The 27958-nt window shown below is 39.0% G+C and overlaps 1 protein-coding gene across 1 annotated transcript; it reads right to left on the bottom strand.

Moving 5' to 3' along the window:
* Positions 1–19849: 19849 nt before the first annotated feature.
* LOC310868133 (extracellular calcium-sensing receptor-like) lies at positions 19850–25313 on the bottom strand (the record flags this gene model as incomplete). The annotated part of the gene is made up of 9 exons (XM_083778394.1): positions 19850–20763; positions 20850–20973; positions 21062–21289; positions 21512–21595; positions 22532–22671; positions 23455–23507; positions 23979–24015; positions 24722–24901; positions 25199–25313. 9 exons carry the CDS (start codon positions 25311–25313, stop codon positions 19850–19852), a joined length of 1875 nt encoding a protein of 624 aa, XP_083634520.1.
* Between the last annotated feature and the right edge of the window lie 2645 nt (positions 25314–27958).

The raw sequence follows: 27958 nt of genomic DNA, 5'->3' as shown, positions 1-27958 counted from the left end.
TTTTATCCCATTTTTGACCATGGGCTATAGCCCATACTGTACGGCATACTATAGCAAGCCGTTTTTCATCATTTTTGAGGATTTGAAAAAAAAAAAAAAAAAAAAGAACGATGGGCTATAACCCATCGTTTTTTTTTTTCTTCATTTTTTTCAAATCCTCAAAAATGATGAAAAACGGCGTGCTATAGTATGCCGAACAGTAAGGGCTATTAGACGAGCGTCTAAAAATGGGATAAAAATGTCTAAAAATAGACGTCTAAAACACGTCTAAAAATAGACGTGTTTTAGACGTCTATTTTTAGACGTTTTTTATCCCAAAAAAAAAAAAAAAAAAAAAGAACGATGGGCTATAACCCATCGTTTTTTTTTCTTCATTTTTTTCAAATCCTCAAAAATGATGAAAAACGGCGTGCTATAGTATGCCGAACAGTAAGGGCTATTAGACGAGCGTCTAAAAATGGGATAAAAATGTCTAAAAATAGACGTCTAAAACACGTCTAAAAATAGACGTGTTTTAGACGTCTATTTTTAGACGTTTTTTATCCCATTTTTGACCATGGGCTATAGCCCATACTGTACGGCATACTATAGCAAGCCGTTTTTCATCATTTTTGAGGATTAAAAAAAAAAAAAAAAAAAAAAAAGAAAACGATGGGCTATAACCCATCGTTTTTTTTTGTTTTCATTTTTTTCAAATCCTCAAAAATTATGAAAAACGGCGTGCTATAGTATGCCGAACAGTAAGGGCTATTAGACGAGCGTCTAAAAATGGGATAAAAATGTCTAAAAATAGACGTCTAAAACACGTCTAAAAATAGACGTGTTTTAGACGTCTATTTTTAGACGTTTTTTATCCCATTTTTGACCATGGGCTATAGCCCATACTGTACGGCATACTATAGCAAGCCGTTTTTCATCATTTTTGAGGATTAAAAAAAACAAAAAACAAAAAACAAAAAAAAAAACGATGGGCTATAACCCATCGTTTTTTTTTTCTTCATTTTTTTCAAATCCTCAAAAATGATGAAAAACGGCGTGCTATAGTATGCCGTACAGTATGGGCTATTAGACGAGCGTCTAAAAATGGGATAAAAATGTCTAAAAATAGACGTCTAAAACACGTCTAAAAATAGACGTGTTTTAGACGTCTATTTTTAGACGTTTTTTATCCCATTTTTGACCATGGCTATAGCCCATACTGTACGGCATACTATAGCAAGCCGTTTTTCATCATTTTTGAGGATTAAAAAAAAAAAAAAAAAAAAAACGATGGGCTATAACCCATCGTTTTTTTTTTCTTCATTTTTTTCAAATCCTCAAAAATGATGAAAAACGGCGTGCTATAGTATGCCGTACAGTATGGGCTATTAGACGAGCGTCTAAAAATGGGATAAAAATGTCTAAAAATAGACGTCTAAAACACGTCTAAAAATAGACGTGTTTTAGACGTCTATTTTTAGACGTTTTTTATCCCATTTTTGACCATGGGCTATAGCCCATACTGTACGGCATACTATAGCAAGCCGTTTTTCATAATTTTTGAGGATTAAAAAAAAAGAAAAAAAAAAAAAGAAAACGATGGGCTATAACCCATCGTTTTTTTTTGTTTTCATTTTTTTCAAATCCTCAAAAATTATGAAAAACGGCGTGCTATAGTATGCCGAACAGTAAGGGCTATTAGACGAGCGTCTAAAAATGGGATAAAAAACGTCTAAAAATAGACGTCTAAAACACGTCTAAAAATAGACGTGTTTTAGACGTCTATTTTTAGACGTTTTTTATCCCATTTTTGACCATGGGCTATAGCCCATACTGTACGGCATACTATAGCAAGCCGTTTTTCATCATTTTTGAGGATTAAAAAAAACAAAAAACAAAAAACGATGGGCTATAACCCATCGTTTTTTTTTTCTTCATTTTTTTCAAATCCTCAAAAATGATGAAAAACGGCGTGCTATAGTATGCCGAACAGTAAGGGCTATTAGACGAGCGTCTAAAAATGGGATAAAAATGTCTAAAAATAGACGTCTAAAACACGTCTAAAAATAGACGTGTTTTAGACGTCTATTTTTAGACGTTTTTTATCCCATTTTTGACCATGGGCTATAGCCCATACTGTACGGCATACTATAGCAAGCCGTTTTTCATCATTTTTGAGGATTAAAAAAAAAAACAAAAAACGATGGGCTATAACCCATCGTTTTTTTTTTCTTCATTTTTTTCAAATCCTCAAAAATGATGAAAAACGGCGTGCTATAGTATGCCGTACAGTATGGGCTATTAGACGAGCGTCTAAAAATGGGATAAAAATGTCTAAAAATAGACGTCTAAAACACGTCTAACAATAGACGTGTTTTAGACGTCTATTTTTAGACGTTTTTTATCCCATTTTTGACCATGGGCTATAGCCCATACTGTACGGCATACTATAGCAAGCCGTTTTTCATCATTTTTGAGGATTTGAAAAAAAAAAAAAAAAAAAAAAAACGATGGGCTATAACCCATCGTTTTTTTTTTCTTCATTTTTTTCAAATCCTCAAAAATGATGAAAAACGGCGTGCTATAGTATGCCGTACAGTATGGGCTATTAGACGAGCGTCTAAAAATGGGATAAAAATGTCTAAAAATAGACGTCTAAAACACGTCTAAAAATAGACGTGTTTTAGACGTCTATTTTTAGACGTTTTTTATCCCATTTTTGACCATGGGCTATAGCCCATACTGTACGGCATACTATAGCAAGCCGTTTTTCATCATTTTTGAGGATTAAAAAAAACAAAAAACAAAACAAAAAACGATGGGCTATAACCCATCGTTTTTTTTTCTTCATTTTTTTCAAATCCTCAAAAATGATGAAAAACGGCGTGCTATAGTATGCCGTACAGTATGGGCTATTAGACGAGCGTCTAAAAATGGGATAAAAATGTCTAAAAATAGACGTCTAAAACACGTCTAAAAATAGACGTGTTTTAGACGTCTATTTTTAGACGTTTTTTATCCCATTTTTGACCATGGGCTATAGCCCATACTGTACGGCATACTATAGCAAGCCGTTTTTCATCATTTTTGAGGATTAAAAAAAAAAAGAAAAAAAAAAAAAGAAAACGATGGGCTATAACCCATCGTTTTTTTTTGTTTTCATTTTTTTCAAATCCTCAAAAATTATGAAAAACGGCGTGCTATAGTATGCCGAACAGTAAGGGCTATTAGACGAGCGTCTAAAAATGGGATAAAAATGTCTAAAAATAGACGTCTAAAACACGTCTAAAAATAGACGTGTTTTAGACATCTATTTTTAGACGTTTTTTATCCCATTTTTGACCATGGGCTATAGCCCATACTGTACGGCATACTATAGCAAGCCGTTTTTCATCATTTTTGAGGATTAAAAAAAACAAAAAACAAAACAAAAAACGATGGGCTATAACCCATCGTTTTTTTTTCTTCATTTTTTTCAAATCCTCAAAAATGATGAAAAACGGCGTGCTATAGTATGCCGTACAGTATGGGCTATTAGACGAGCGTCTAAAAATGGGATAAAAATGTCTAAAAATAGACGTCTAAAACACGTCTAAAAATAGACGTGTTTTAGACGTCTATTTTTAGACGTTTTTTATCCCATTTTTGACCATGGGCTATAGCCCATACTGTACGGCATACTATAGCAAGCCGTTTTTCATCATTTTTGAGGATAAAAAAAAAAAAGAAAAAAAGAAAAAGAAAACGATGGGCTATAACCCATCGTTTTTTTTTGTTTTCATTTTTTTCAAATCCTCAAAAATTATGAAAAACGGCGTGCTATAGTATGCCGAACAGTAAGGGCTATTAGACGAGCGTCTAAAAATGGGATAAAAATGTCTAAAAATAGACGTCTAAAACACGTCTAAAAATAGACGTGTTTTAGACGTCTATTTTTAGACGTTTTTTATCCCATTTTTGACCATGGGCTATAGCCCATACTGTACGGCATACTATAGCAAGCCGTTTTTCATCATTTTTGAGGATTAAAAAAAAAAAAAAAGAAAAAAAAACGATGGGCTATAACCCATCGTTTTTTTTTTCTTCATTTTTTTCAAATCCTCAAAAATGATGAAAAACGGCGTGCTATAGTATGCCGTACAGTATGGGCTATTAGACGAGCGTCTAAAAATGGGATAAAAATGTCTAAAAATAGACGTCTAAAACACGTCTAAAAATAGACGTGTTTTAGACGTCTATTTTTAGACGTTTTGTATCCCATTTTTGACCATGGGCTATAGCCCATACTGTACGGCATACTATAGCAAGCCGTTTTTCATCATTTTTGAGGATTAAAAAAAAAAAAAAAAAAGAAAAGAAAACGATGGGCTATAACCCATTGTTTTTTTTTGTTTTCATTTTTTTCAAATCCTCAAAAATTATGAAAAACGGCGTGCTATAGTATGCCGAACAGTAAGGGCTATTAGACGAGCGTCTAAAAATGGGATAAAAATGTCTAAAAATAGACGTCTAAAACACGTCTAAAAATAGACGTGTTTTAGACGTCTATTTTTAGACGTTTTTTATCCCATTTTTGACCATGGGCTATAGCCCATACTGTACGGCATACTATAGCAAGCCGTTTTTCATCATTTTTGAGGATTAAAAAAAACAAAAAACAAAACAAAAAACGATGGGCTATAACCCATCGTTTTTTTTTTCTTCATTTTTGGGAGGTCATAAAATGGGAGGGATAAAAATGTCTAAAAATAGACGTCTAAAACACGTCTAAAAATAGACGTGTTTTAGACGTCTATTTTTAGACGTTTTTTATCCCATTTTTGACCATGGGCTATAGCCCATACTGTACGGCATACTATAGCAAGCCGTTTTTCATCATTTTTGAGGATTCAAAAAACAAAAAAACAAAAAACAAAACAAAAAACGATGGGCTATAACCCATCGTTTTTTTTTTCTTCATTTTTTTCAAATCCTCAAAAATGATGAAAAACGGCGTGCTATAGTATGCCGTACAGTATGGGCTATTAGACGAGCGTCTAAAAATGGGATAAAAATGTCTAAAAATAGACGTCTAAAACACGTCTAAAAATAGACGTGTTTTAGACGTCTATTTTTAGACGTTTTGTATCCCATTTTTGACCATGGGCTATAGCCCATACTGTTCGGCATACTATAGCAAGCCGTTTTTCATCATTTTTGAGGATTAAAAAAAAAAAAAAAAAAAAAAAGAAAACGATGGGCTATAACCCATCGTTTTTTTTTGTTTTCATTTTTTTCAAATCCTCAAAAATTATGAAAAACGGCGTGCTATAGTATGCCGAACAGTAAGGGCTATTAGACGAGCGTCTAAAAATGGGATAAAAATGTCTAAAAATAGACGTCTAAAACACGTCTAAAAATAGACGTGTTTTAGACGTCTATTTTTAGACGTTTTTTATCCCATTTTTGACCATGGGCTATAGCCCATACTGTACGGCATACTATAGCAAGCCGTTTTTCATCATTTTTGAGGATTAAAAAAAACAAAAAACAAAACAAAAAACGATGGGCTATAACCCATCGTTTTTTTTTTCTTCATTTTTGGGAGGTCATAAAATGGGAGGGATAAAAATGTCTAAAAATAGACGTCTAAAACACGTCTAAAAATAGACGTGTTTTAGACGTCTATTTTTAGACGTTTTTTATCCCATTTTTGACCATGGGCTATAGCCCATACTGTACGGCATACTATAGCAAGCCGTTTTTCATCATTTTTGAGGATTAAAAAAACAAAAAAACAAAAAACAAAACAAAAAACGATGGGCTATAACCCATCGTTTTTTTTTTCTTCATTTTTTTCAAATCCTCAAAAATGATGAAAAACGGCGTGCTATAGTATGCCGTACAGTATGGGCTATTAGACGAGCGTCTAAAAATGGGATAAAAATGTCTAAAAATAGACGTCTAAAACACGTCTAAAAATAGACGTGTTTTAGACGTCTATTTTTAGACGTTTTTTATCCCATTTTTGACCATGGGCTATAGCCCATACTGTACGGCATACTATAGCAAGCCGTTTTTCATAATTTTTGAGGATAAAAAAAAAAAAAAAAAAAAAAAAGAAAACGATGGGCTATAACCCATCGTTTTTTTTTGTTTTCATTTTTTTCAAATCCTCAAAAATTATGAAAAACGGCGTGCTATAGTATGCCGAACAGTAAGGGCTATTAGACGAGCGTCTAAAAATGGGATAAAAATGTCTAAAAATAGACGTCTAAAACACGTCTAAAAATAGACGTGTTTTAGACGTCTATTTTTAGACGTTTTTTATCCCATTTTTGACCATGGGCTATAGCCCATACTGTACGGCATACTATAGCAAGCCGTTTTTCATCATTTTTGAGGATTAAAAAAAACAAAAAAGAAAAAAAAAAAAAAAAACGATGGGCTATAACCCATCGTTTTTTTTTTCTTCATTTTTTTCAAATCCTCAAAAATGATGAAAAACGGCGTGCTATAGTATGCCGTACAGTATGGGCTATTAGACGAGCGTCTAAAAATGGGATAAAAATGTCTAAAAATAGACGTCTAAAACACGTCTAAAAATAGACGTGTTTTAGACGTCTATTTTTAGACGTTTTTTATCCCATTTTTGACCATGGGCTATAGCCCATACTGTACGGCATACTATAGCAAGACGTTTTTCATCATTTTTGAGGATTTGAAAAAAAAAAAAAAAAAAAACGATGGGCTGTAACCCATCGTTTTTTTTTTCTTCATTTTTTTCAAATCCTCAAAAATGATGAAAAACGGCGTGCTATAGTATGCCGTACAGTATGGGCTATTAGACGAGCGTCTAAAAATGGGATAAAAATGTCTAAAAATAGACGTCTAAAACACGTCTAAAAATAGACGTGTTTTAGACGTCTATTTTTAGACGTTTTTTATCCCATTTTTGACCATGGGCTATAGCCCATACTGTACGGCATACTATAGCAAGCCGTTTTTCATCATTTTTGAGGATAAAAAAAAAAAAAAAAAAAAAAAAGAAAACGATGGGCTATAACCCATCGTTTTTTTTTGTTTTCATTTTTTTCAAATCCTCAAAAATTATGAAAAACGGCGTGCTATAGTATGCCGAACAGTAAGGGCTATTAGACGAGCGTCTAAAAATGGGATAAAAATGTCTAAAAATAGACGTCTAAAACACGTCTAAAAATAGACGTGTTTTAGACGTCTATTTTTAGACGTTTTTTATCCCATTTTTGACCATGGGCTATAGCCCATACTGTACGGCATACTATAGCAAGCCGTTTTTCATCATTTTTGAGGATAAAAAAAAACAAAAAACAAAAAACGATGGGCTATAACCCATCGTTTTTTTTTTCTTCATTTTTTTCAAATCCTCAAAAATGATGAAAAACGGCGTGCTATAGTATGCCGTACAGTATGGGCTATTAGACGAGCGTCTAAAAATGGGATAAAAATGTCTAAAAATAGACGTCTAAAACACGTCTAAAAATAGACGTGTTTTAGACGTCTATTTTTAGACGTTTTTTATCCCATTTTTGACCATGGGCTATAGCCCATACTGTACGGCATACTATAGCAAGCCGTTTTTCATCATTTTTGAGGATTTGGAAAAAAAAAAAAAAAAAAAAAAAACGATGGGCTATAACCCATCGTTTTTTTTTTCTTCATTTTTTTCAAATCCTCAAAAATGATGAAAAACGGCGTGCTATAGTATGCCGTACAGTATGGGCTATTAGACGAGCGTCTAAAAATGGGATAAAAATGTCTAAAAATAGACGTCTAAAACACGTCTAAAAATAGACGTGTTTTAGACGTCTATTTTTAGACGTTTTTTATCCCATTTTTGACCATGGGCTATAGCCCATACTGTACGGCATACTATAGCAAGCCGTTTTTCATCATTTTTGAGGATTAAAAAAAAAAAAAGAAAAAAAAAGAAAACGATGGGCTATAACCCATCGTTTTTTTTTGTTTTCATTTTTTTCAAATCCTCAAAAATTATAAAAAACGGCGTGCTATAGTATGCCGAACAGTAAGGGCTATTAGACGAGCGTCTATAAATGGGATAAAAATGTCTAAAAATAGACGTCTAAAACACGTCTAAAAATAGACGTGTTTTAGACGTCTATTTTTAGACGTTTTTTATCCCATTTTTGACCATGGGCTATAGCCCATACTGTACGGCATACTATAGCAAGCCGTTTTTCATCATTTTTGAGGATTAAAAAAAACAAAAAACAAAAAACTAAAAAAAGAACGATGGGCTATAACCCATCGTTTTTTTTTCTTCATTTTTTTCAAATCCTCAAAAATGATGAAAAACGGCGTGCTATAGTATTCCGAACAGTAAGGGCTATTAGACGAGCGTCTAAAAATGGGATAAAAATGTCTAAAAATAGACGTCTAAAACACGTCTAAAAATAGACGTGCTTTAGACGTCTATTTTTAGACGTTTTTTATCCCATTTTTGACCATGGGCTATAGCCCATACTGTACGGCATACTATAGCAAGCCGTTTTTCATCATTTTTGAGGATTAAAAAAAAAAAAAAAAAAAAAAAGAAAACGATGGGCTATAACCCATCGTTTTTTTTTGTTTTCATTTTTTTCAAATCCTCAAAAATTATAAAAAACGGCGTGCTATAGTATGCCGAACAGTAAGGGCTATTAGACGAGCGTCTATAAATGGGATAAAAATGTCTAAAAATAGACGTCTAAAACACGTCTAAAAATAGACGTGTTTTAGACGTCTATTTTTAGACGTTTTTTATCCCATTTTTGACCATGGGCTATAGCCCATACTGTACGGCATACTATAGCAAGCCGTTTTTCATCATTTTTGAGGATTAAAAAAAACAAAAAACTAAAAACTAAAAAAAGAACGATGGGCTATAACCCATCGTTTTTTTTTCTTCATTTTTTTCAAATCCTCAAAAATGATGAAAAACGGCGTGCTATAGTATGCCGTACAGTATGGGCTATTAGACGAGCGTCTAAAAATGGGATAAAAATGTCTAAAAATAGACGTCTAAAACACGTCTAAAAATAGACGTGTTTTAGACGTCTATTTTTAGACGTTTTTTATCCCATTTTTGACCATGGGCTATAGCCCATACTGTACGGCATACTATAGCAAGCCGTTTTTCATCATTTTTGAGGATTTGGAAAAAAAAAAAAAAAAAAAAAAAACGATGGGCTATAACCCATCGTTTTTTTTTTCTTCATTTTTTTCAAATCCTCAAAAATGATGAAAAACGGCGTGCTATAGTATGCCGTACAGTATGGGCTATTAGACGAGCGTCTAAAAATGGGATAAAAATGTCTAAAAATAGACGTCTAAAACACGTCTAAAAATAGACGTGTTTTAGACGTCTATTTTTAGACGTTTTTTATCCCATTTTTGACCATGGGCTATAGCCCATACTGTACGGCATACTATAGCAAGCCGTTTTTCATCATTTTTGAGGATTAAAAAAAAAAAAAAAAAAAAAAAGAAAACGATGGGCTATAACCCATCGTTTTTTTTTTGTTTTCATTTTTTTCAAATCCTCAAAAATTATGAAAAACGGCGTGCTATAGTATGCCGAACAGTAAGGGCTATTAGACGAGCGTCTAAAAATGGGATAAAAATGTCTAAAAATAGACGTCTAAAACACGTCTAAAAATAGACGTGTTTTAGACGTCTATTTTTAGACGTTTTTTATCCCATTTTTGACCATGGGCTATAGCCCATACTGTACGGCATACTATAGCAAGCCGTTTTTCATCATTTTTGAGGATTAAAAAAAAAAAAAAAAAAAAAAAAAAACGATGGGCTATAACCCATCGTTTTTTTTTTCTTCATTTTTTTCAAATCCTCAAAAATGATGAAAAACGGCGTGCTATAGTATGCCGTACAGTATGGGCTATTAGACGAGCGTCTAAAAATGGGATAAAAATGTCTAAAAATAGACGTCTAAAACACGTCTAAAAATAGACGTGTTTTAGACGTCTATTTTTAGACGTTTTTTATCCCATTTTTGACCATGGGCTATAGCCCATACTGTACGGCATACTATAGCAAGCCGTTTTTCATCATTTTTGAGGATTAAAAAAAAAAGAAAAAAAAAAAAAGAAAACGATGGGCTATAACCCATCGTTTTTTTTTTGTTTTCATTTTTTTTAAATCCTCAAAAATTATGAAAAACGGCGTGCTATAGTATGCCGAACAGTAAGGGCTATTAGACGAGCGTCTAAAAATGGGATAAAAATGTCTAAAAATAGACGTCTAAAACACGTCTAAAAATAGACGTGTTTTAGACGTCTATTTTTAGACGTATCCCATTTTTGACCATGGGCTATAGTACGGCATACTATAGCAAGCCGTTTTTCATCATTTTTGAGGATTAAAAAAAACAAAAAACAAAAAACAAAACAAAAAACGATGGGCTATAACCCATCGTTTTTTTTTTCTTCATTTTTTTCAAATCCTCAAAAATGATGAAAAACGGCGTGCTATAGTATGCCGTACAGTATGGGCTATTAGACGAGCGTCTAAAAATGGGATAAAAATGTCTAAAAATAGACGTCTAAAACACGTCTAAAAATAGACGTGTTTTAGACGTCTATTTTTAGACGTTTTTTATCCCATTTTTGACCATGGGCTATAGCCCATACTGTACGGCATACTATAGCAAGCCGTTTTTCATCATTTTTGAGGATTTGAAAAAAAAACAAAAAAAAAAAACGATGGGCTATAACCCATCGTTTTTTTTTTCTTCATTTTTTTCAAATCCTCAAAAATGATGAAAAACGGCGTGCTATAGTATGCCGTACAGTATGGGCTATTAGACGAGCGTCTAAAAATGGGATAAAAATGTCTAAAAATAGACGTCTAAAACACGTCTAAAAATAGACGTGTTTTAGACGTCTATTTTTAGACGTTTTTTATCCCATTTTTGACCATGGGCTATAGCCCATACTGTACGGCATACTATAGCAAGCCGTTTTTCATCATTTTTGAGGATTTGAAAAAAAAAAAAAAAAAAAAAAACGATGGGCTATAACCCATCGTTTTTTTTTTCTTCATTTTTTTCAAATCCTCAAAAATGATGAAAAACGGCGTGCTATAGTATGCCGTACAGTATGGGCTATTAGACGAGCGTCTAAAAATGGGATAAAAATGTCTAAAAATAGACGTCTAAAACACGTTTAAAAATAGACGTGTTTTAGACGTCTATTTTTTGACGTTTTTTATCCCATTTTTGACCATGGGCTATAGCCCATACTGTACGGCATACTATAGCAAGCCGTTTTACATCGTTTTTGAGGATTAAAAAAAAAAAAAAAAAAAAAAAGAAAACGATGGGCTATAATCCATCGTTTTTTTTTTTTTCTTTTTTTTCAAATCCTCAAAAATGATGAAAAACGGCGTGCTATAGTATGCCGAACAGTGAGGGCTATTAGACGAGCGTCTAAAAATGGGATAAAAATGTCTAAAAATAGACGTCTAAAACACGTCTAAAAATAGACGTGTTTTAGACGTCTATTTTTAGACGTTTTTTATCCCATTTTTGACCATGGGCTATAGCCCATACTGTACGGCATACTATAGCAAGCCGTTTTTCATCATTTTTGAGGATTTAAAAAAAAAAAAAAAAAAAACGATGGGCTATAACCCATCGTTTTTTTTTGTTTAAATTTTTTTCAAATCCTCAAAAATTATGAAAAACGGCGTGCTATAGTATGCCGTACAGTATGGGCTATTAGACGAGCGTCTAAAAATGGGATAAAAATGTCTAAAAATAGACATCTAAAACACGTCTAAAAATAGACGTGTTTTAGACGTCTATTTTTAGACGTTTTTTATCCCATTTTTGACCATGGGCTATAGCCCATACTGTACGGCATACTATAGCAAGCAGTTTTTCATAATTTTTGAGGATTTGAAAAAAAAAAAAAAAACCATGGGCTATAACCCATCGTTTTTTGTTTTTTTTTTCCATTTTTTTCAAATCCTCAAAAATGATGAAAAACGGCGTGCTATAGTATGCCGTACAGTATGGGCTATTAGACGAGCGTCTAAAAATGGGATAAAAATGTCTAAAAATAGACGTCTAAAACACGTTTAAAAATAGACGTGTTTTAGACGTCTATTTTTAGACGTTTTTTATCCCATTTTTGACCATGGGCTATAGCCCATACTGTACGGCATACTATAGCAAGCCGTTTTTCATCATTTTTGAGGATTAAAAAAAAAAAAAAAAAAAAAAACGATGGGCTATAATCCATCGTTTTTTTTTTTTTCATTTTTTTCAAATCCTCAAAAATGATGAAAAACGGCGTGCTATAGTATGCCGAACAGTATGGGCTATTAGACGAGCGTCTAAAAATGGGATAAAAATGTCTAAAAATAGACGTCTAAAACACGTCTAAAAATAGACGTGTTTTAGACGTCTATTTTTAGACGTTTTTATCCCAAAAACGGCGTGCTATAGTATGCCGAACAGTATGGGATATTAGACGAGCGTCTAAAAATGGGATAAAAATGTCTAAAAATAGACGTCTAAAACACGTTTAAAAATAGACGTGTTTTAGACGTCTATTTTTAGACGTTTTTTATCCCATTTTTGACCATGGGCTATAGCCCATACTGTACGGCATACTATAGCAAGCAGTTTTTCATCATTTTTGAGGATTAAAAAAAACAAAAAAAAAAAAACGATGGGCTATAATCCATCGTTTTTTTTTTTACATTTTTTTCAAATCCTCAAAAATGATGAAAAACGGCGTGCTATAGTATGCCGAACAGTATGGGCTATTAGACGAGCGTCTAAAAATGGGATAAAAATGTCTAAAAATAGACGTCTAAAACACGTCTAAAAATAGACGTGTTTTAGACGTCTATTTTTAGACGTTTTTTATCCCATTTTTGAGCCCAAAAAAATGACCATGGGCCATAGCCCATACTGTACGGCATACTATAGCAAGCCGTTTTTCATCATTTTTGAGGATTAAAAAAAAAAACAAAAAAAAAACGATGGGCTATAATCCATCGTTTTTTATTTTTTTCATTTTTTTCAAATCCTCAAAAATGATGAAAAACGGCGTGCTATAGTATGCCGAACAGTATGGGCTATTAGACGAGCGTCTAAAAATGGGATAAAAATGTCTAAAAATAGACGTCTAAAACACGTCTAAAAATAGACGTTTTTTAGTCGTCTATTTTTAGAAGTTTTTTTATCCCATTTTTGACCATGGGCCATAGCCCATACTGTACGGCATACTATAGCAAGCCGTTTTTCATCATTTTTGAGGATTTGAAAAAAAAAAGAAAAAAAAAAAACGATGGGTTATAACCCATCGTTTTTTTTTTTTTTTCATTTTTTTCAAATCCTCAAAAATGATGAAAAACGGCGTGCTATAGTATGCCGTACAGTATGGGCTATTAGACCAGCGTCTAAAAATGGGATAAAAATGTCTAAAAATAGACGTCTAAAACACGTCTAAAAATAGACGTGTTTTAGACGTCTATTTGTAGACGTTTTTATCCCAAAAACGGCGTGCTATAGTATGCCGAACAGTATGGGCTATTAGACGAGCGTCTAAAAATGGGATAAAAATGTCTAAAAATAGACGTCTAAAACACGTCTAAAAATAGACGTGTTTTAGACGTCTATTTTTAGACGTTTTTTATCCCATTTTTGAGCCCAAAAAAATGACCATGGGCCATAGCCCATACTGTACGGCATACTATAGCAAGCCGTTTTTCATCATTTTTGAGGATTAAAAAAAAAAACAAAAAAAAAACGATGGGCTATAATCCATCGTTTTTTTTTTTTTTCATTTTTTTCAAATCCTCAAAAATGATGAAAAACGGCGTGCTATAGTATGCCGAACAGTATGGGCTATTAGACGAGCGTCTAAAAATGGGATAAAAATGTCTAAAAATAGACGTCTAAAACACGTCTAAAAATAGACGTTTTTTAGTCGTCTATTTTTAGAAGTTTTTTTATCCCATTTTTGACCATGGGCCATAGCCCATACTGTACGGCATACTATAGCAAGCCGTTTTTCATCATTTTTGAGGATTTGAAAAAAAAAAGAAAAAAAAAAAACGATGGGTTATAACCCATCGTTTTTTTTTTTTTTTCATTTTTTTCAAAGAAAAAGAAAAATAAATGCAAATGAATGTCATAACCCATAACCCATTTAGACCTGAGGACGATTCTATAAATGTCTTCTAAATCCTGACAGTTTGTCTGAAAAACCCTATGTGTACATATATACATATACTATTATAGTATGTATAGGATATTTTTATACACCGAAAGAAAGGAACATGTCCCACAACTGTATCGCTTCCCAGTTCACTTAGCACTTTGCAGCACTTTATGAGCACGAAAAAAATAAAAGCAATTTTCTTAGTTTATGTCTGAGGAGTTTTCCTTAAGGTATTTCTGGAGTGAATCTTCCGGTTTTCAATTGTTTAAAGACATAATCATGGCTAGCATTTATAGTCATGATTCAAATTGAGTGTGTAGGCTATTATATTAAGGATTTTTTTTATTTTTATCATCAAATGATCTTGCCGTGGGACGTCGGCAAGACACACAGGCAACTGTGATTTGGACCTGTACATTATAAAACAAAAACGAAGGCACTGGTTGTGGTAGGCCTACTTCTGGTTTACCAGAACGGGGTTCAACTCTCTGCGGTGCCCTGCTCAATTTGTTGTTACATGGTTCATTTTCTGCTCATTGTGTTTTGCTTTTTCATAGATGATAACCCCCAGGTTCTTTACTGATTGTACCGTATAGTATATATTAATAGAGACGGAAACCCTGAGGCGAAATGGAATGGAATTTGTTATTGCAGCTTTGGGGCCAAAGCTGGTCCGTTGACTATCATTGCTCACGCGCATGATGACACGTGAACACTGTTTCATACGTGAAGGCTGTTTCATACGTGAACGCTGTTTCAGTGCAACGATAGTCAGCGGCCCAATCCATCCCAGAATGCACTCTGTTCCAACCCGGAAGGAGGAGTGAAATCGCCTCATGTGCTTTTGAGCAACTTAATGCAAGTTGATGGGAGGAGAAACCCGGTGCCGTCTCTATTAATATATACTCTAAGGTTTGTACTCCCTACGAAACTTGGCTTTTTTTTGGCTCCCGATTCCAATAATTTGAAGATGACTATTGGCCCTGATTTGACCCCATCTGATCGGACAACCTCTAGAGGGCAATGCCAAACGGTGAGGACGCGGAGCCCACAACCATTGGCCAATGGGTGGCACTATAGAACTCAACTGAGCTTGTAGAAACTCAAAGGACCACTTCACCACTTTTCAACCTTCATATAATTGGTCCTCACTGTTCATGATAAAATACCACCATTTTCTTCTACTCAGTCTGTGTCTCATAGGAGGGCTGTGGGCAGATCAGACTGGATCATCACCTAGATCTGCATATATGGAGCCGGCCAGCAACTCTACATCTGACCTCTAACCTCAAACCCTTAGATCTCCATATATGGAGTGGACCTGTTCTGACATTCCATGTTGATCCTTCCCTACCCGTCCATCCTCTTCTATGTCTCCCTTTTGACTGATACCTGTCCATTCAAACTCTAGACGGGCCTGTTGACTGATACCTGTCCATTCAAACTCTAGACGGGCCTGTTGACTGATACCTGTCCATTTAAACTCTAGACGGACCTTTTGACTCATACCTGTCCATTCAAACTCTAGACGGGCCCCAAAGTTAGTTATTAGTGCTGCCGCGGCGGGCAGGTGGCAAAAACTAGAGTTCTCAACAGAGCCGAAAATAGTTTTGGGGGGAAATTTTGCTGGCTTTTTAGAGTAAAATCTCCCTCATCTGCTTGGTACTCTTGCGCCTTTAGTCTGAAAACGTCCCCGGCATTTAATGTGTTTTAATAACCATTTAAATTCTACTTTGTGGACTATGTTCCACAAGATCTGTACTAGGCCCCCTCCATTTTCCCTCTACACCACCACCAAGAAACATAGCTGGCCTACAAGCTCACAAGGCTTGAATGTTCACTATTGTCACCAAATGTTTGCCCAGAATAGTAACGTTGGATTCACTTGGTTAAATTACATGTATTTAAAAGCTCATAGCACAACACAGAGTGCCGCCCTATGGGCTTGTATATCTGCTATTTTGTGAAAAGGTCATTTGTAGTACGGGCCTCGGGTCTTAATGGGTTAACTATCTAAGCACAACGTGTTGTCAAGCTGTCTCCCGACCCTCAGTCCACTGCTTCTTCTGATTGGTTGACAGCAAGCGATGACATCACATGACCTCTGGGCTGGTCACTCACCAGGTCAGAGGTCGTCATCAAATGTCTTGCAGCGAGCGTCTAGATTTAAAGTTAAACACAAATGATGGTCATCTGATATATTGTCACTGTGGTTATCTTGTATGTCCAAAACCTTTACTTTTCAGGAAATGGAGAAATAGAGACATGTGTTCCAACGGATCCAATGGAGTAGAGTGTGTTAAACCCATTTTGGGCGGGAACCCTTTTTGGTGTTTTAAAGCATCGTGTTATTACTTTAGCTATTGAAAAATAGCACATTAGAACTTGTAGGTCTGCTATTTTTGAAAAATCCTGAAAATGTGCCTCAAATCTTTGAATATATATTATTTCAGAGTGAACATTTTAACTTAAATCTTTTGCTTCTGGGGAGGTCCCTGGAACAACATATTTTCAGAGGCATACCGGTATTACATACTTTTTGGGGTCCTTGACATGAAATATTGAGCACCACTGATACAGAGAAAAATAAGGTTTTTCTGGAAAATGTCAGGATTTTGAAGACATTTTTTTTAATTCAGGCCTAAATGGGTTAATACTTCTGCAAAACAAATGCTTACCACTAGCTTTCGGCCGGTCGTGGATAGTTGGCACAGCCGGACAGCCAATGAAACGAAGGCTTGCCTTTGTTGCCATCTAGTGTTCATCTTGTTGCCATCTTTTTCACCCAATCACAATTTTTCACTTTTCTTTGTAGGGGATTTGGAGACTGTAGTTCGATTCCCCCTCATGGAAGATGTATCCCTAGTTAAAGTTAGTTATTGATCAGTTAACTGCCTGGTAATGGCATACCTGGATGTAAAATAATAAAATATGTTGATTTATAATTTTACCAGTGTGACTGTGACTCATTTCTATGACCTTGATTTTCTACTCTATACTGCTTATATTTAGTTATGATGATCATGAAGAATGGAACCAAATGGTTCCATTTGTACACTCTCATAGTTAAATTAACATTGATTGAAAATATAAATTGGGGGACCCAGAGACAGAAATCCCAGAAATGGGGGTCCGTAGACTAATGCATGTCAAAATGGGGGTCCTTGAAATTAAACGGATTGAGAATCACTGCTAGAGCCATTAAAAAAAATCTTCCCTTATGGGGTTCCCTGGCATGTTTTCAAATGGGGGTGTCAATTATTGTCAATTTGGGGGTCCTTGACATGAAAAAGTTTGGGAACCACTGGTCTATATAAATCATAGCACATCACACCATCCCTTTTTCTTGTAACATCACAACAAAATACTTTTAAACATTTCTGTTGAACTCTCTGAAATTACACAACTCTTATATACACATATAAAGATAAATATTATTAGAAAATTGATACAATATCAAAAAACTGTGGGATACAATATATAGTGCAAATGTATCAGCTAGCAGCAGTTGAAATCCTATCCTAAAATTAGAACAAATGTAGAATGTATTGCTCTGTTTATATAACAGAATTTCCTTAAGGTGCTTCCATTCCATTCAGAGTCCATTCTCTCTCTATGAAAAAGGTTTTTATCATTTGTTTTTATCAACACTGGTGTGTGTGTGTGTGTGTGTGTGTGTGTGTGTGTGTGTGTGGCACAGTAGAGACGTACAGACAGTTGGACTGTGAGGTGATGTGGCACCCCTCCTCGCAGTTGAAGCTCATAGCGCGGTGCCGCACTACGAGCTTGTAGATCTGCTATGTTCTTCTTGAAAATGACAGTAATCCGCTTGCAGCAAGCTATACACCTTGACAAGTACAGTCATGACTCTCTTACTAAACACCAAAACTCAAGTGTACACTTAAACTGTATGTTGGCTTGTTTACTGTTGAGTGAGAGTTTGGAAAACTGTGGGTTATAAATATTGATATGACAATTAAAATTGCATTTCAATATATCACACACATTGTACAGATCTGCTTTCATTGCCTCGATCGCAGTAACAGGGGCAATCACACGTCCGAGTGATCGCCGTATTCGCTAAAGGTGTCTTGTTGACGACATGATCCTTGTCCGTGACCCCCCAACGGGACAATCGAGTCCCGACTCCCCGCCCCGGCCAGTGCTCTCTACCGCTGAGAGCAACCCCCCATTACAAGAGTCCTCCTCGGAGGGGTGAATCGAGTGTGCCATTGTTGGGTGAACTGTAGCCTCGGTACCAGGCTTTCATTTTTGTTGGTGCAAAAATTGAAAGCCTGGAGGAACGCATTGGCCGCTCTGGTCTAAAAGTGGGAGTCAACCCTTCCGGGTGGGCGTCGCTCCAAATGATGTGACGTAGCGCTGCACTAGGGGCGAGAGGAGGGGCCGGGGGTGACGGACAGATCGATGAGATCCAATCAGGGCGTACGCAAATCTGAGCCGCGACCCGCCCCTCTAGACCAGAAACACACGTTAGCTCAGGCTAGGTGAACTGTGATACTGCTAGTCACACAGATCATCATGGGCGCGTCCATGTTGGATACCCTGCCTTCTACACGTAAAGTGGCCCTGCCGTCCTGTTTTCAGGAGGGGGGGCTTTTTTTGCTTTTTTTTATCACGTGACCATTACTTTAAAGCTTTGATCCGTGCTGCTTTAAATAGTGTCCGGGTGCATATTAAGATGAATGAAAGTATTCACTAAAAAAGTGCTCGAAACATATGGATACGTGGTTCGCACCGGACGCATGGCTAATTAAAGCCCTATTGATACGTGGATCGCAATCGCTGTGTTAATATGGTAGAAAACACTATTACAAACAAGGTTATATATATATCTATATATATATATCCAATAGACTTATTGTAATAAAATACTATTTACTATTTACAATTTAGGCATTTAGCAGACGCTCTTAATCCAGAGCGACTTACATTAAGCAAGAACAAAAAAGCATAAAAAATCACATAAAATCACAAAAAATATCATGAAACATGCGTAAGCTAAGAACGTAACAGTGGAATATCTATATAATGAAACTATACATATAAACTATACATATATACTATACTATGCTATACATATGTACTATGACGTGCTATGGCTACATACAATGCAATTATAGTGCTGTCTACATAACATGCTATAGATATGTATCAAATGCTATCTAAGTCTACAGAAATGCTATCTAAGGGGGTAGGGTAAGTGCTATGGGCCATGATGGAGTCTGAAAAGGTGGGTTTTCAGACTACGGCGGAAGATTGGGAGTGATGCTGCAGTTCTGACTGCAATGGGAAGTGCATTCTACAGTTTTGGAGCCAGAAATTAGTTTGGGACGTGTGGAGCGTTGTCCCGCCGTTTTTAGTGAGGGTACTTCCAGCTTCCCTGCGTTGGCTGATCTGAGTTGCGCGGGAGGGTTTGTAGGGTTCAATCATACTTGCAAGATATGGGGGAGCCATACCTTTGGTTGCTTTGAATGCCAGCATCAGAGGTTTGTATTCTGTGCGGGCAGCGACCGTGAGCCAGCGGATGGAGCGGAGCAGGGGGGAGAATTTTAAGTGCACATGCTGGTAGGCCAGTAAGGAGGGATTACAATAGTCGAGTTTTGACAAGACACAATGTGAATTTAACATTTCTGCTTCTATGACTTGGTGGCACCTCGACCCATGATGGACTTCTTTGTGTTTCTCTCAGGTTTCAACATAATTATATAACACTTTGGTCCAAACAGCGCCAGCAAAATGCCCAAACTAGATGCTAGAATAGCAAATACCTCCACTACATCTGCATATTTGCCTGGAGAACTGATATATGCTGGTATGAAGGCTATCCACACGGCACAGAAGATCAACATGCTGAAAGTAATTAACTTAGCTTCATTGAAGTTGTCTGGAAGATTCCTTACCATGAATGCTAGGAGGAAACTGAGGAGTGCTAGTAAGCCAATATAACCTAGTAACACTGCAAAACCAACTGTTGATCCAACATTGCACTCATAGACTATCTTTTCAGAATAGTATTGTGTGTTTTTATGAGGAGTTGGTGAGGCAGACACAAGCCAGACTATGCAGATTATTGCCTGGATTGAAGTAAGAGCCAGAACTGTTCCTCTCTGCTGCATGGCACCAAACCACTTCATGATGTCTGCACCACCAGGCTTGGAGGCCTTGAACACAGCCAGCACCACCATAGTCTTTACCAGGATGCAGGAGACACACAGCACAAAGCTGATCCCAAATATTGCATGCCTCAGCTGACAAGTCCAGAGTCTGGGACGACCAATAAACAAGAGTGAGCACAAGAAACATAGTTTGAGTGAAAGCAAGAGTTGGAAGCTGAGTTCTGAGTTGTTGGCGCGGACCATGGGCGTCTCTTTATGATAAACAAAGATCCCCAGGACAATAGCACAGGCAAATGTTCCTAGCAATGAGATGGTTGTTAAGGAGATCCCCAGGGACTCATGGTAGGCCAGGAACTCAATGCTCTTAGGGACACAGTGGTCACGCTGGGGACTGGACCAGAAGTCCTCTGGACACACGGTGCACTCTGTAGAGTCTAACAAATAGGACAAGATTAAAGGGACAGACACTTATCTTCTTATAACCTTCTGTACATACTGTAACTACATTATGTAACCCTACCTGTCTCATTGCTGAACTCTCCCTCAGAACAAGCAATGCAGTCGTAGCAGCAGACAGGTTCTCCTTTCCTTCTGGCCACACGGGTTCCAGGAGAACAGCTCTCACTGCACACCGACCGAGGAGGCTGCAGAGGAAAGTAAAAATTATCAGTTTAAATATTAATTCCATTCACATCATGAGCTCAATTAAACATTTTAGAAAGCTGAAATTACTTTTGCGGATTGAAAGTTCCAGAAGATTCTGTCTTCATCAAGGGTGAATTCTTCATCTCCGGAGGCTGTCATCTTGACCACACCTACGTTGTGAATATTTGTGCTTCCATCAGGGAGCCACGCCCAGTTCAATATATTGAAGATTGGTAAAGCATCACCATTCTCATCAAAGTATACACGATCACCACCAGATGTGGTGAAGTTGACCTTTTCCAGGTAATAGAGAAGCTAGAAATGGTGATTAGCAAAATCATGAAGAGCAAGATACTTTAGAAACATACTTATAGGGTCCTATTATGTGCCCAAGTCACGCTACACACTATGGGGATTTAAGCACTGTGCAAGGGGTGTTCCTGTTGCTGAGTTGCCACCACCAGCCTCATTACTAAATCATGTGCTCTACCCCTTACATACATTATGCATTGCCTTTGAACAAAACGATAATGTTACCCACATTTGTTGAGAATTAGGAGTGAGGAAGACTTCTGCATTTTGTGTGATTTTTGCATAATGAAGAGAAGCATGACCGCATTTCTAGACAAGAAGACACAACGGTAAATGTGTATTTTATTTAAAATACCACATTCAGAAGAACATGTGATTACCACCTGCCCCCTATACAGACCACCTTCAGAAGAACATGTGATTACCACCTGCCCCCTATAGACAAATTCAGAAACATCTTTTTTTTTTTAAATAAAAATAAATAAATAAAAGCGGAATGTCAAAATATCCACCGCGGTAGCTGAGACCAGAGCCATTGAGTAATGGTTGAGACCATTACTGCTTAGTATGAGGTATAAAGTACAGCAGCCTTGTGTTCATAAAACAGAAAGATTGGGTATTGGGTAAGACTGACGTTATGTATCTTTCAGGACCTTTCACTGCTTCGTCTCAACCATTACTCAATGGCTCTGGTCTACCGTGGTGGATATTTTGACATTCCGTTTTTATTTATTTTTGAATGTTGCCACTACTGTTGGAGCAGCCAGAAACTACACAGGTTCATCTTGATGTTCTGGGCATCTTTGTAATGTTAGTGTTAGTAAAAAGCACGTAAAAGAGTAACGTTTGAGGCAGACTAACATCAGTCACTTTACCATTCACTGTAGTAGAAGAGATGCGCCTGGTGAGGGTTTAAACCCCGCAGCGACGTTGAGTCCGCCTACAGGAAATACGTAAGCTGCGACTATGAGACCCGTTTTTGAATTTGTCTATACGGACCACCTTCAAAAGTCAGCCTCTTCAATGTAGGAGAGAGTGCGAGTGCATTTTCCGGCGGCATCAGTCTAACACTCTACCCCAAACCCTTACCCTAACCATAACCGCAAGCACGACGCAACGCATGTCGGACCAAGCGCACTGCCGCGGAAGCGAATGGCAGTCGAGTGTCAAAACACCCCAGTTTCCCTTGCATCTGCCGCCCCTTCTCCCGGCAGTTGTTAGTGGAGTGACATAATCCCCTAACACATGCTGCTCTTCCCCCCTGGCAGCGCCGCGGCTGTTACCGGCAGTTGCGGCGGCTGGACCGTGGCTGCCGAACGGACCGACAGAGCAGCGGAACGGAGCTGTCATAATCAATCCACCTATTCCTGCAGCTGCCGGTCTAACTTTATAAACCCCACAGGGTGTTCTAAGGTCACATTCTCACCTAATACTTCGGTAGACTCGATGCTCACGGTCGCAGAGACAAAGTGATAAACAGCTCCACAGCTATTTAACACTAGCACGTCGGAGCAGTCTTTCTGACCAATTTTGAGATTTTGAAGTTGATTTTCTTTGCCCATGAAGTCCTGAGAAAGTTCCCCTTGCATGACTTTGTCTAAATATTCGAAAATCATCTCTGTTTTTTTTTTTCCATCTAAAACGTTTTGTAAATATGATTTTGAAGAGATGCAGGGAGAGAGTAGCCAATGGAATTGCACGAAAAACACGGTCATCTTGACCCTTAGCAGTCTTATTAGTAGTGATTTTATTTCAGACATGCTAGTGTTAAACGTTGACACTCTGCATACACACACAGGTAGAGAAACACACTGTTCTTTTGCACTTATACTATTCTAACCCCTTAAAAACTATCTCTTTCATTCTCACTCCTTTTTACCACTCTGCCTTTCTGTGTTTTTTGTTATAGCTTGTTTCTGTTTGTCTGCATTGTTTTTTATACCCTCTCTGCTAATATTCTGTCATCTTGTATTTTCTCTGTTTGTCTTTCTTACTCTGTAGGTACTTTTAAGACCTGGTGGGAGTGACTCTTTTGATCTGAATTTTTAATCAGCCATCAGGCAGAACAAATAGACTCTACTTGAATCCCCCTGCTGGCTAGATCAAGGCTTTAATTAAAGCCTCAGGCAGTATATAACTGCTCTCAGATCACTGACTCACTCACTCACGGTCGCAGAGACAAGGTGATAAACAGCTCCACAGCTGTTTAAACTTTGACACTCTGCATACACACACAGGTAGAGAAACACACTCCGTTCCTTTTACAATTGTACTATTCTAACCCCTATAAACTATCCATTAAAGCTACCCCTCTACTCTTCAACCATCTCTGCTCTTGGTTCTTTTACTTCCTCCCTGTCTTCTATACATACTGCCCTGTTAGTACACACGTGAATGAACCTTGATCCATAGCGCACACCGACTGACCAACGACCACTTTAGCCTGGTGCCCAACCCAAAGACCCGGACATCCAGACACATCTAACGAAGGAGGCAGCCTCCCAGGGTTTTGTATCAATCTTCTTCTTCTTATTATTATATATATATATATTATAATATATTATATATATTTTAATTTATTTGTGTACTATGTGTTTTCCCACCATCCCTATCCTGACCTTTTCATGTCGCCCCAGACACTACTTCCCCCACCACAGTAATCCCTCAAATCTCATATACCCAGCTCACTCACCCAGTCACCACATTGTGGTGGAGGGAGGCCTTTGGAACTGCCAAAAAGGAAATGCCTGAATTTATCTCAGACCACACCACCCTCAAGTCTCTGCATTTCCTTGCTCTAACCGAAACCTGGATTACCCCGGATAACACTGCTACCCCCGCCGCCCTCTCTGTTTCACACAAATTCACACACACCCCTCGCTCAACAGGTATGGGGGGTGGTACAGGGATACTCATGTCCCCGAAATGGAATTTCCGTGTCTTAAATCTCTCTCACCTTTCTCACTCCACATGTGAATTTCATGCTATCTCAATATCACAACCAGTCCCCCTCACCCTCATTGTGCTCTATCGCCCCCCAGGAACCCTTGGGAACTTCCTGGAAGAACTAGACTCTGATCAGCTCGTTTCCGGAGGGTGGCACCCCCCTGATTATACTGGGTAACTTTAACCTACCTACGGCAGAGAAGTATCTTCCTGTTACGTCCCTCCTATCCTCATTTGACCTCTCCCTATCTCCCTCACCTCCCACTCACAAGGCTGGTAATGTTTTGGACCTCGTGTTCTGCAGAGCCTGCTCCCCCTCCACACTCTCTGTTACCCCCTTAATTAGGTCTGACCACCACTTCATAACCTTCTCCCTCTCTCTCTCTACTCTCCCACCTAAACCTACTCTCCCTCCGACCGCCACCACTCGACGCAATCTCAAGTCCCTAAACCCCTCCTCCCTCTCATCCTCTATTCTCTCCTCTCTACCCTCCCTGGAGTCCTTCCCCTTCCCCTCCCTCTCACCCGACTCCGCAACCACATCCTTCCTCTCCTTTATCTCATCTGCATTTGACCAACACTGCCCTCTCTCCAGGCCAGCTTGCTCATCCCCACCGGCCCTCTGGTTATCTGAAACCCTCAGATCTGAACGAACACCTCTCAGGGCAGCTGAAAGGAAGTGGCACAAGAAAACCTATACCAGATGATCTCTCCCACTTTCACTTACTCCTCTCTGCCTTCTCCCTCTCACTAACCACTGCTAAAACCTCCTTCTTCCAAACCTGCACTTCTAACCCAACTCTTTCTCCTCCCTCCTTAAACCCCCTCCCCCCACTCAACCCTCATCCCTCACCGCGGAGGCTTTTGCCACCTAGTTCGAAAAGAAGGTTGATGATATCAGTAGGTCCTTTACCCCCCTCCCCCATAAAGAAGCACTCGACTCAACCAATGCTAACCATAACATACCATGCATGTTCTCCTTCTCTCCTCTATCCCCAGACGAGGTCCTGAAACTAGTCACATCCACTAGACCTACCACCTGTCCTCTCGACCCCGTCCCGTCTCCAATCTTCCAGACCATCGCACCTGACCTGCATCAACACCTAAGTAACCTCAGGCTGCGTCCCATGTGCCTTCAAGTCAGCCAGGGTATCACCACTCCTCAAAAAAACAACTCTTGACCCCTCAGATGTCAAGAACTACAGACCGGTATCACTCCTTTCCTTTCTTTCCAAAACCCTTGAATGTGTTGTCTCTAATCTGCTTTCTCTCCATCTCTCACAGAACAACCTGCTGGATCCCAACCAGTCAGGATTCAAGAAGGCACACTCCACGGAAACTGCACTCCTCGCAGTCACAGAAGCACTACATGCTGCCCATGCTGCTTCCCACTCTGCAGTCCTGATTATCCTAGACCTATCGGCGGCATTTGACACAGTGAACCACCAGCTGCTCCTAGACACCCTAGCTGATCTGATCTGTTCGGTTCTCCTCCTACCTCTCTGACCGGACCTACCAGGTTTCTTGGAAAGGGTTGCTATCATCCCCCCGTACCCTCCAAACTAGGGTCCCACAGGGATTTGTACTTGGTCCCTTCCTCTTCTCACTGTACACTAAATCCCTTCGCACTATCATCTCTGCTCACAATATATCCTATCACTGCTATGCCGATGACTCACAACTGTTTATATCCTTCCCCCCTATGCATGAACTGCATGCCTGGCTGACATCTCACAGTGGATGTCTTCCAACCACCTCAAGCTGAACCCAGACAAGACTGAGCTTCTGTTCTTCCCAGCTAAGTCCTGCCCTATGCGGAAGCTAACTATCTCCGTAGACAGCGCCCTGGTAAAGTCTGTCCCGACAGCCAGGAACCTTGGTGTTGTCCTGGACAGTCAGCTCTCGTTCAAAACACACATCACAGCTGCCTGTCACTCGATCCGGTAGGTTTACACTCTATAACATACGACGAATTAGACCGTTCCTCACCCAGGAGTCAGCCCAGCTCCTAATCGAGACAACAGTCTTGTCAAAACTTGACTCCCTCCTTACGGGCCTACCGGCATGTGCACTTATGCCCCTCCAACTGATCCAAAATGCCGCAGCTCGCTTGGTCTTCAACCAGACAAAATTATCAAACGTCCCCCCCTTCTCCGCTCCCTTCATTGGCTCCCGGTCGCTGCCCGCACAGAATACAAAACTCTGATGCTGGCATTCAAAGCAACCAAAGGCATGGCTCCCCCATATCTCACAAGTATGATCGTACCCTACAAACCCTCCCGCACACACAGATCAGCCAATGCAGGGAAGTTGGAGGTACCTTCACTAAAAACGCCGGGACAAAGCTCCACACGTCCCAAACTCTTCTCCCTTCTGGCTCCAAAACTATGGAATGCACTTCCCATCACTGTCAGAACTGCAGCCTCACTCCCAATCTTCCGCCGTAGTCTGAAAACCCACCTCTGCACTTGCCCTAGCCTAGCCCCTTAGATAGCACTTTATGTAGACTTAGATAGTATTTTAAACAGACTTCTTCTTCTGTCGTATGTTCTTAGACCTTCAGCTCCGTTGCAGCAAGCCAGTCCAGTGTGTCATTGTCTAGGTCAATTAGCCCACGGTCGCCATTCGGTGGCCGGTATATAGGGCAGCTGGTCAGCACATGTTCAACAGTCTGTAATGGGTCCCCACATTCGCAGTGGGCACTGTCTGTGAGACCCCACTTCTGCATGGATGCAGCAAAGCGTCCCACACCCGTCCTCAGGCGGTTGAGGGTTGTCCACTCCTTGCGGGGGAGGTGCTGGCCAGGAACATCTGTGGGATCCTCGATGTAGTGGTGAAGCCTGGATGGTTCTGCTGCCTTCCACTGGTCCGTCCATCTTGCCTTCACCCAGGAAGCCTTGGAGGTGTCGGCTGGTGTTGTACGGAGCAGTTCCTGGGCCTGTGTGGCAAAGGGCCGCCGGGACTTGAGACGCATGCGCTGTGGTGTCTCTGTGACGACCTTGTGGAGGAGGTGGGCTTCGCTCAGCTGAGCCTTGCGAGCAAGGGCCAGTGTGGCTGCTTCTCGCCTGACCTCTGCGGGGGCGATTCCAGCAAGGACTGGCAGTTGGTTGGTTGGAGTGGCTCGTAAGCATCCAGAGACAGTCCGTAGGGCACTGTTGAGGGCAGCGTCCAGTTTTTGGACATGAGGGCTACGGCTCCAGACTGGGGCACAGTACTCGGCGGTGGGGAACACGAGGGCCTCGGTGGAGATGCGCAGCGTCTTCGTGGACGCTCCCCATGTTGTGCCAGCTAGACGCCTTATCAGTGCTGCACGGGCGGTGGTCTTTCCCTTGACGCTGTCCAGGTGTTGCTTAAAGGACAGAGTTCTGTCGAGCTTCACTCCAAGGTATGTCGGGGAGGACTGGGGCTCTAGCCGGGCGTTGTCAACCATGATGTTGATTTCACGGGTTGCTTCCCTGTTGTAGAGGTGGAACATTGTTGCCACAGTCTTCTCAACACTGAGCTTCAGGCGCCAGTCCTTCAGGTATGAAGACAGGATGTTCATGTCCTCGGAGAGGCCTTCCTCTATTGCTTCCCAGGTTGGTTTTCTGAGCAATATTGCCAGGTCATCTGCATAGCCATACTTCCTTGATGTTGTTAGGGGTAGGTCGTGGATGTAGATGTTAAATAACATCGGTGCCAGCACCGAGCCCTGCGGGACGCCGTTCCTGAGCCTTCTCACCCTAC

This window comes from Protomyctophum parallelum (assembly GCF_964188405.1).
Source record: "Protomyctophum parallelum genome assembly, chromosome: 12".
Classification (NCBI taxonomy): Eukaryota; Metazoa; Chordata; class Actinopteri; order Myctophiformes; family Myctophidae; genus Protomyctophum; species Protomyctophum parallelum.
Note: the sequence above shows the minus strand (reverse complement) of the source record. Positions and strands in the feature narration are given on the sequence as shown.